At 48.1% G+C, this 9,711-nt stretch overlaps 1 protein-coding gene across 1 annotated transcript in view; it reads left to right on the forward strand.

Moving 5' to 3' along the window:
• Window positions 1-274: 274 nt before the first annotated feature.
• The window catches only part of LOC307088607 (E3 ubiquitin-protein ligase MARCHF6-like), a 21,345-nt gene continuing 11,908 nt past the window's right edge, over window positions 275-9,711 (forward strand). The window contains exons 1-13 of the mRNA XM_079754551.1: window positions 275-691; window positions 980-1,079; window positions 2,646-2,719; window positions 3,226-3,369; window positions 4,112-4,184; window positions 4,485-4,653; window positions 5,527-5,692; window positions 6,727-6,788; window positions 7,347-7,379; window positions 7,516-7,567; window positions 8,712-8,770; window positions 8,862-8,942; window positions 9,093-9,161. Of these exons, the coding sequence (XP_079610677.1) occupies window positions 673-691; window positions 980-1,079; window positions 2,646-2,719; window positions 3,226-3,369; window positions 4,112-4,184; window positions 4,485-4,653; window positions 5,527-5,692; window positions 6,727-6,788; window positions 7,347-7,379; window positions 7,516-7,567; window positions 8,712-8,770; window positions 8,862-8,942; window positions 9,093-9,161 (1,101 nt within the window). The 5' untranslated portion in view covers window positions 275-672. The remainder of the gene's footprint in view (window positions 692-979; window positions 1,080-2,645; window positions 2,720-3,225; window positions 3,370-4,111; window positions 4,185-4,484; window positions 4,654-5,526; window positions 5,693-6,726; window positions 6,789-7,346; window positions 7,380-7,515; window positions 7,568-8,711; window positions 8,771-8,861; window positions 8,943-9,092; window positions 9,162-9,711) is intronic.

The raw sequence follows: 9,711 nt of genomic DNA on the forward strand, positions 1-9,711 counted from the left end.
GGACACATGCTGGACTTATTTCCGTCACCAGATGTCGCCCTTTGACCGTCTTTTCATAGTTTTAAACTATTGTCGTCAGTGTTTCCGTTAATATAAGAAAATTCGTTTTTCTTCTTTAACAGTTCAGTCTGTTTTTATAATTCTATGTTGAAATTAAACGATTTATTAATCAAATGTACACATAAATTCTGCATCTCGTTGTTCGACGGTGTTTTACAGTGACGGAAGTTTGCTGCCGTAAATCAGGAGTACTGTCGTAAACAACATACGCGTCGCTAACTGGGCTAGCTAGGCGAGGTTAACAGGCTAGCTGTTTTCTCGTCCACTTTGGTCCTACTTTTGGACTAATACAATGCAACGTGATCCAAACCTTAAGATATCAATCTGCCATTAAACCACTATAATTTGCCGCGGGTGTGATTTCCTACGCTGACACCGATCGGACGTAACGTTACCTCGGCCAGCGCTGATATTTAATTTCTGTGGACACCATTTTAGGACTGTCATCCTTTCTCTGTGGCTCCCTGAGCTTGACGTGACTATTGTTATTATAACTGGACGTGATTATTGTTATTATAGCAGGACGTGATTATTGTTATATTATATGTGTGGCGGATGGATCCCCAGTAGAGCACCCTGGTGAAGACACCGCCCGGCTGCATTCCAAATACAATGGACACAGCGGAGGAAGGTAAATAAAGGAATCTAGCCAACCGTGAACCAGGATGAGTGACATAACATTAGAAAGGTTGCCTTATTTCTTAAATGAACAAAAAACAGTCCGTACAGACGTCTTTTGAGGACCGTGACATCACTGAGTTGCGTTACGGGACAGAAAGAGCCAGAGTGCATTGTGATGCTGATGGTCATGAGTCTCGTACAAGCTTGCATGGGCGAATTACATTTATTAAAACATAGTTGTAATGACATGCTATTACAACTCGAGAACTATATAACCCTGCCTCCTTGCATCCTCCAGCGGACATCTGTCGTGTGTGCCGGTCTGAAGGGACGCAGGACAAGCCCCTGTACCATCCCTGTGTCTGCACCGGGAGTATTAAGTTCATACACCAGGAATGGTAAGGGACGTGGATTTCCCCTCTGTGGGAGAATAGACCTATATCATTTTTGAAGGATTATAGTTAACATCTGGCTTTATATGCTGTAGGAGCTGAGATAAGCTGGAAAAATGTGCTCATCAGTATATACAAACATTCCTTGTACAATAACCCTCTTCTGAAGAGGTCTAGACACCCTAGTGGTGAGAGCATGTTGTTAAGGGGGTGGATAAGGGAGGCGAGGTTGAAGGATGAGGGAAACTGGGTGAAAGGTTTGCCACCAAAACATGACAAACCGAGTCGCGACTAAAGACGGTGAGCAGAAGCAGACCAGCGGCATTGGGTTACGGTGAGGCCACCTCTTGGCCTTGTTCGATAGCAGCCCTGGCTGGGACCCCTGGGGGAGGAACCACAGAGTGTGGCGCTACGATCTGTGGTTCTGCTCTTGTATTACTCTCTTAAAGTTCTTAATAAAGGTCTTATACTTTATTCAGCTTCCTGATCTCTTTTCTAATTAGAGTTTTAAGTGTTGTACATTCCACAAAACTGCAGAATAATATTTTTGTTATAGGAAGAAATAGTTTGGGGAAATTATACACTTTATCACAGTTTATTTTACACACTAGGCCTATATTTATGAATATGGCTATAACAAGTTGGCTTTAATAAGTTGTTAAAACAAATGAGTGTGTTGGAGTCAGCTTTTCTTTAGTTTTTCTTTCATATCAGGTGCATTTATGTCTAACTTGGTAATCATACGGCCATGTGGTTGTGGTGAGGACCAGGGGAAAGGCATTTTCATGCTGTGTTTGACTTGTAGTTTGGTCCTTCTGGTTATGCTGTGTCCTCCTCTATCCTTTGTGTCGACTGTTCACCAGAGAACTGGCGCTGAATGCAAAAGCCCGGCCTGGATTGTTCTGTAGAAAATGGTTGACCTGCAGTAATCATCCACCTCGGGGCGAGGTGGATGATTACGAGCTTGTTCCCCCTCCCCGTCTCTGTGGGTCCGTTACTACTTACTACAGATAGAGGCTGTGTTGAAATCATCATGATCATGCTATGATAACCGGCCTTTCTTTAGTGCCCAGCCAGTATGTTGGTAGTAATCAGGGACTTACACCATCAAGCTTGTAATCCCCACCTATTGGCTATGTATCATGTGAAACAACATATTCACATGGTTTAATGCATTGTTTTTGTCGCTAACTTTCTATTTTGCCCTTTTTCGCTTTGGAAAATACACCTGACCATTTCCAGTCCCCTCTAAAGTCCAGTCACACTGCACCGAGGTCTTTGGTCTCAGTTATATTTGGTTGTGTGATCCGGGACAATTCATTCATGTTTATCCAGTTTATTGGAAACCATAAACTATGTCTTAAGAGTGATGCATTAATGGATGCAGACTAGCGAAGTGTAAATAAATACAAATGAATGGTCAATTCTCTACCTGTATTTGTCTAGGGAGATTTTAGGGATCCTGTGTAGTGTGAGTGTAGGAGACTGTAGAAGGCAGCCGGCTATCAAAATCGAAAGAAGTCAAGAATTCTGTAACTTGTTCTAAATCTTCCATGTGTGATCTCTTTCCAGCTTGGTTCAATGGCTCAAACACAGCCGGAAGGAGTATTGTGAATTATGCAAGCACAGATTTGCTTTCACCCCAAGTAAGTTGTGGATGGATTCTGGACTTGAATTGTATTTTTCTTATAAATAAATAAATATATAATATGTCAACACAATTGACATAATAGGTACAACATACATTTGATGGACTGTATTGTATGTGAGCTTGGAGTGTTGATTTGGTGGTGGCTTGCACTTATTGGTGAGGTCATGTGACCCTGTAAATCATTTAAATCACCTGACGGTGTCATGTGAATTTGAAGAGTGAACCTGACGAAGCAACAGCGAAACGCGTCGTTCACAAAATAAATCAGCTAATCTGCTTAGACCAGTGTGCGGTGATTTTACACTTCTTTGACTTGATATACATATGTATATAACTTTTTTAAGCCAGATGTATTGTCATACTGGCAAAATATCTGTATAAGACCAGCTGTGGCCAGATTTATTTAGTTATTTAGTTTTATGATGTTAAGTCATGGAGATGCCAGTGCTATCGTATTCTCCATGTTATGTCAGCGCAGTGAAAGCCCGTCTCTCTCCTCAGTTTACTCTCCGGACATGCCTTCCCGGCTGCCCGTCCAGGACATCTGCGCTGGTCTGCTGACCAGCGTGGGCACGGCCATCCGCTACTGGTTCCACTACACGCTCGTGGCCTTCGCCTGGCTGGGGGTGGTCCCGCTCACCGCATGTAAGCACTGAGCTAATGCTCCCCAGGTACACCTGGTTGGACCATCGATGTCAGGGACGGGTCCAGCTGTGCGTTACCATGACGCCGTCCTGGTGTGGATGCAACACAATGATGTCACGCTATAAAAATAGAAGTCACTGTTGATTGATCCATCAGATTGGATTTGGTCAAATTTGGATAGATATCGGATAATTCCGCTCTGTATGAAGCGATCTTAAGGGGGATCTAAGAGGACGCTGAGTGCTGTGAACCAAGGACTGAAAACACGTCTTTAAGGATCGTCAGCGCCACACATGACTCTGTTCTACCGTCTTACCACCTCCTCATTGATTACATACTGTGGGGGGGTAGCAGGTGAACCAGGCTCTTTGTGACGTAATCGGCTTCCCTTAGCTCATGTTTATGATTTAATAGGATTAAGATGATTAGAGCTTTAGTAACGGGTGAGTATGTGTGGGTGATGGTGGGGGAGTCCGGGTGCGTGCGTGTAAATCTCCATCAGCACCCCAGTGCATGTGTTCAGTTTTTACCAGGCTATGGACAGATCAGAATTAAGTTATACATTTTAGAAATTGCAGCAAAGAAACCATTTAAATGGTACCATTAACAAACAACAAGATTCACTTTTTCATAAATTAGTTTCATGGTTTGTGAAGTTTGTGTCGAAGTAGGACACACCTAAGTACACCTAAGAGAAACGGTCAATGTAAGATGTAACACGATGTGTGGTGTTTTCTGACAGGCCGCATCTACAAGTGTCTGTTTACGGGCTCTGTGAGCTCCCTGCTGACGCTGCCTCTGGACATGCTCTCCACGTGAGTCCTCCTCCTCCGGCTGAGCTCCGCTCAGGTCATACCAACCCCCCTGCTGGCTCAGTGGTTAACACATTGTTTTTGTGTGCTTGCGGGGTTACACAACTTCTACTGGTTGTGGAACCTTTGTGTGTGAGTGTGAGCAGAAGCCCTGCGCTCAGGGTGAATGACACGTGGTACAATGGCACCTACTAATGTTGATGACACTCCAGCCTCCCTGAGGCATGCATCCACTCTGATGGACGACTGCGTCTGTCCGTCTGGCCGGGTTCAGCTGTGTGACGCCTGTGTGTGTCGCTGCAGGGAGAACCTGCTGGCTGACTGTCTGCAGGGCTGCTTCGTCGTTACCTGCACCCTGTGTGCGTTCATCAGCCTGGTCTGGCTCCGGGAGCAGATCGTCCATGGTGGCGCCCCCCACTGGCTGGAGCAACACCAGGCACAGCAGCCCAACGCAGCGGGGCCAAACAATGAGGTGAGGGGGGGAGAGAGGGAGAGAGAGAGGGGGGGAGAGGGAGAGAGGGGGAGGGAGGGAGAGAGAGAGGGGGGGAGGGGGAGAGAGGGGGGGAGAGGGAGAGAGGGGGGGAGGGAGGTAGAGAGAGAGGGGGGGGAGGGGGAGAGAGGGGGGGAGGGAGGGAGAGAGAGAGGGGGGGAGGAGAGAGAGGGAGGAGGAGAGAGAGAGAGGGAGAGAGAGGGGGGGAGGGAGGGAGGGAGAGAGAGAGAGGGGGGGGGAGAGGAGAGAGAGGGGGAGAGAGGGAGAGAGAGAGGGGGGGAGGAGAGAGAGGGAGGAGGAGAGAGAGAGAGGGAGAGAGAGAGGGGGAGAGAGAGAGAGAGGGGGGGAGGGAGGGAGAGAGATGGGGGGGGAGGAGAGAGGGAGGGAGAGAGAGAGGGGGAGAGAGGGAGAGAGAGAGAGGGGGAGAGAGAGAGGGGGAGAGAGAGAGATTCTCCATCGTTGAACAGCTTGAGATGGACGAGCACAATGTATTCCCTCCAACCAGTCATGGGGGGCGGTCAGAGACGGGCCAGCAGCCCTTCAGTCCTTCTCCTCCTAAAGCAGCGTCGTCCAGAGCTGATAGTGACCCCTCATGGGGAGTGACCCCCCCTCATGGGGAGTGACCCCCCCTCATGGGGAGTGACCCCTCATGGGGAGTGACCCCCCCTCATGGGGAGTGACCCCTCATGGGGAGTGACCCCCCCTCATGGGGAGTGACCCGTCATGGGGAGTGACCCCCCCCTCATGGGGAGTGACCCCCCCTCATGGGGAGTGACCCCTCATGGGCAGTGACCCCCCCTCATGGGGAGTGAGGGACCCCCTCTAGACCTCCTGATCACCCCCCCCCCCCCACAGGCCCAGGGAGCAGCGGCGGACATCCCGCCGGCCCCGCCCGCGGACCCCCCCGCCCGCAACGACGCCCAACCCCACCCCCCGGACGCCCCCCCCGACCAGAACCCCGAGCTGGAGGAGGAGGAGGGGGGGGCCGCGGAGGACCCCGACCCCAACAACGCAGCGCAAGGTCGGTGAAAAGAATGAGGAGGACCCTAATTCTAAATGTCTCCGGTCAGAATGACTAGTGGAAATAATTCTCTGCACAATTTGAATTGTGTTTAAACATGCTACAGCGCTCATTTGTTTGTCCAATTCATGTTAAACAATGAGGGTTTTGATCGACCCGACCCGGCGATATCTCCCACCACTATCCTCGAGCCGGGCCGGGCCTTTGATTAAGCGTTTTGTGTTTAGGAGAAATCTATGCCGTAAACAGAAATATTATCGGCCTTTATTACACGGGTCTTCTGAATGCCGTGGAACGCTCCGTTCACTGGCATGGGTAGCAGTCTGGTAACTTATCAACCCAGCGTCTTCGGTTGCTAAGCGACGTCAACGTCTTTGGCGGACTATTTCACTGCTGATCAACACTACGAATGCTGGTAACGAATAAATTGTAAAAAGACACACACACGTGAAGTTATTTTTTCGTTTTGGGCTCAAAGCCGTGTAATAAGCGGGATAATGTATAGAACGTCGCCGGTCATTATCGAAAATAAGCCCCTTCAGGACGAAGAGGACACCTCCGGCGGCGTCGGTGTCCTTCGCCCTGTCGGGGCTTATTTTCCCGATAATGACCGGCGTTCTATACATTATCCCTTACATATATATTTAGCAGAGTAGGCCTAAGTAACAAATGTGTACAAAGTTACACATGCATTAAAAAAATGTCGGGCCGGGCTCAGACACAACGTGCACGGGCTCGGGCCGGGCTTGATTTTCTGGGCCCGATCTAAGCTCTAATAAAGACTGCTCAGCGAAGCCGCCTTGGGGAGGAAGAGTCACGAGGCTTATGCGCATTGCAAGCAGCAGAGACTCTCGATACATTTGACTCTAAGTCAGCAGCGGGACGCTTCACAGCTGCCAAATATCGAAATATCGAGGTCACATCACCGGCACCAATTTTTTTTAGGGAAAACACTGGTGTGTGTGTGTGTGTGTGTGTGTGGTCGGTCTGCTGGTTTAGTGTGACCTTGTTTACCGAGCGTCTCTCTCCTTCAGACGACATGAACTGGAATGCTCTGGAGTGGGACCGGGCCGCAGAGGAACTCACCTGGGAGCGGGTCAGCACACACACAGACACTGCTCTCTGTTTACCTTCATTCTTCATTGAGCGCTGCTTCTGTTGCTCACTCTGCCTTACTGCCTGTTGCTCACTCTGCCTTACTGCCTGTTGCTCACTCTACCTTACTGCCTGTTGCTCACTCTGCCTTACTGCCTGTTGCTCACTCTACCTTACTGCCTGTTGCTCACTCTACCTTACTGCCTGTTGCTCACTCTGCCTTACTGCCTGTTGCTCACTCTGCCTTACTGCCTGTTGCTCACTCTGCCTTACTGCCTGTTGCTCACTCTGCCTTACTGCCTGTTGCTCACTCTGCCTTACTGCCTGTTGCTCACTCTGCCTAACTGCCTGTTGCTCACTCTGCCTTACTGCCTGTTGCTCACTCTGCCTTACTGCCTGTTGCTCACTCTGCCTTACTGCCTGTTGCTCACTCTGCCTTACTGCCTGTTGCTCACTCTGCCTTACTGCCTGTTGCTCACTCTGCCTTACTGCCTGTTGCTCACTCTGCCTTACTGCCTGTTGCTCACTCTGCCTTACTACCTGTTGCTCCTCCCTACAGATGCTGGGGCTGGATGGATCGCTAGTGTTCCTGGTGAGTCTGCACCCCCTCCCCAATACAGCTGTCCATTCTGTGTTCAGGGGTACCTGACACACTGTGTGTGTGTGTGTGTGTGTGTGTGTGTGTGTGTGTGTGTGTGTGTGTGTGTGTGTGTGGTGGGGTTCTGCAGGAGCATGTGTTCTGGGTGGTGTCCCTGAATACCCTCTTCATCCTGGTCTTCGGTAAGAACAGTACTTTACATATTAACATGATATTATAGCGATGCTCTGGAATGAGTTTCTCAATTTATGGACCATAAGCTCAGCTATAACATATCTGATGTGTGGTGATGACACTATGATATACGATAGAGTGATAGTATAGCGTCTATAACATCATATCTGATGTGTGGTGATGACACTGATATATGATATACGATAGTGATGTTATAGCGTCTATAACATCATATCTGACTGTGTGGTGATGACACTATGATATATGATATACTATTGTGATGTTATAGCGTCTATAACATCATATCTGATGTGTGGTGATGACACTATGATATATGATATACGATAGTGATGTTATAGCGTCTATAACATCATATCTGACTGTGTGGTGATGACACTATGATATATGATATACTATTGTGATGTTATAGCGTCTATAACATCATATCTGATGTGTGGTGATGACACTATGATATATGATATACGATAGTGATGTTATAGCGTCTATAACATCATATCTGATGTGTGGTGATGACACTATGATATATGATAGAGTGATAGTATAGCGTCTATAACATCATATCTGACTGTGTGGTGATGACACTATGATATATGATATACGATAGTGATGTTTATAGCGTCTATAACATCATATCTGATGTGTGGTGATGACACTATGATATATGATATACGATAGTGATGTTATAGCGTCTATAACATCATATCTGACTGTGTGGTGATGACACTATGATATATGATATACTATTGTGATGTTATAGCGTCTATAACATCATATCTGATGTGTGGTGATGACACTATGATATATGATATACGATAGTGATGTTATAGCGTCTATAACATCATATCTGACTGTGTGGTGATGACACTATGATATATGATATACGATAGTGATGTTATAGCGTTTATAACATCATATCTGATGTGTGGTGATGACACTATGATATATGATATACGATAGTGATGTTATAGCGTCTATAACATCATATCTGATGTGTGGTGATGACACTATGATATATGATATACGATAGTGATGTTATAGCGTCTATAACATCATATCTGATGTGTGGTGATGACACTATGATATATGATATACGATAGTGATGTTATAGCGTAACCCTCTGTCCTGTTTCAGCGTTCTGTCCCTACCACATCGGCCACTTCTCCGTGGTGGGGCTTGGGTTCGAGGACTACGTAAGGAAGCTCCTCCCGTTCAGGTGGTACTCAGCATGTCTGTAACTGGTGCTGCAGGTTTAATCTTCTTTGTGTTTTTTGTCGTGTGTAGGTGCAAGCGTCCCACTTTGAGGGCCTGATCACGACCATCGTGGGCTACATCCTTCTGGCTATGACCCTAATCCTCTGTCACGTATCCTTCCACCTACCACTGGTTTACCCCCACTGCTTCCATTAAGGCCCTATGGGCACAGCGACCGACGCGCTGTGTGTGTGTGTGTGTGTGTGTGTGTGTTTCTCTCTCCACGTGTGTGTGTGTGTTCTCCCTTAACGTCCGGTCCAGGGTCTCGCGGCGCTGGTGCGGTTCCAGCGCTCCAGACGCCTGCTGGGGGTCTGCTACATCGTTGTCAAGGTAACGGTCCACCATGCCTTATGCCAGGCTCCTTTATGGGTGAAGCGTTCCTCGGCCTTTATAGGTGAAGCGTTCCTCGGCCTTTATGGGTGAAGCGTTCCTCGGCCTTTATGGGTGAAGCGTTCCTCGGCCTTTATGGGTGACGCGTTCCTCGGCCTTTATGGGTGAAGCGTTCCTCGGCCTTTATGGGTGAAGCGTTCCTCGGCCTTTATGGGTGAAGCGTTCCTCGGCCTTTTTCGGTGAAGCGTTCCTCGGCCTTTATGGGTGAAGCGTTCCTCGGCCTTTATGGGTGAAGCGTTCCTCTGCCTTTCTGGGTGAAGCATTCCTCGGCCTTTCTGGGTCAAGCGTTCCTCGGCCTTTCTGGGTGAAGCGTTCCTCGGCCTTTATGGGTGAAGCGTTCCTCGGCCTTTATAGGTGAAGCATTCCTCAGCGCATTGGGGGGGGGGGGGGGGGGGGGGGTGGAACACGTCAGAAAGGAGGTTTTATGGAAGGCTTCGGTAAACCTTTTTAATAATGAAATGCACAGTGAATAACAGGACTCGTATTGAAG

Source organism: Pollachius pollachius (genome assembly GCF_949987615.1).
Source record: "Pollachius pollachius genome assembly, chromosome: 17".
In the NCBI taxonomy this organism is placed as follows: Eukaryota; Metazoa; Chordata; class Actinopteri; order Gadiformes; family Gadidae; genus Pollachius; species Pollachius pollachius.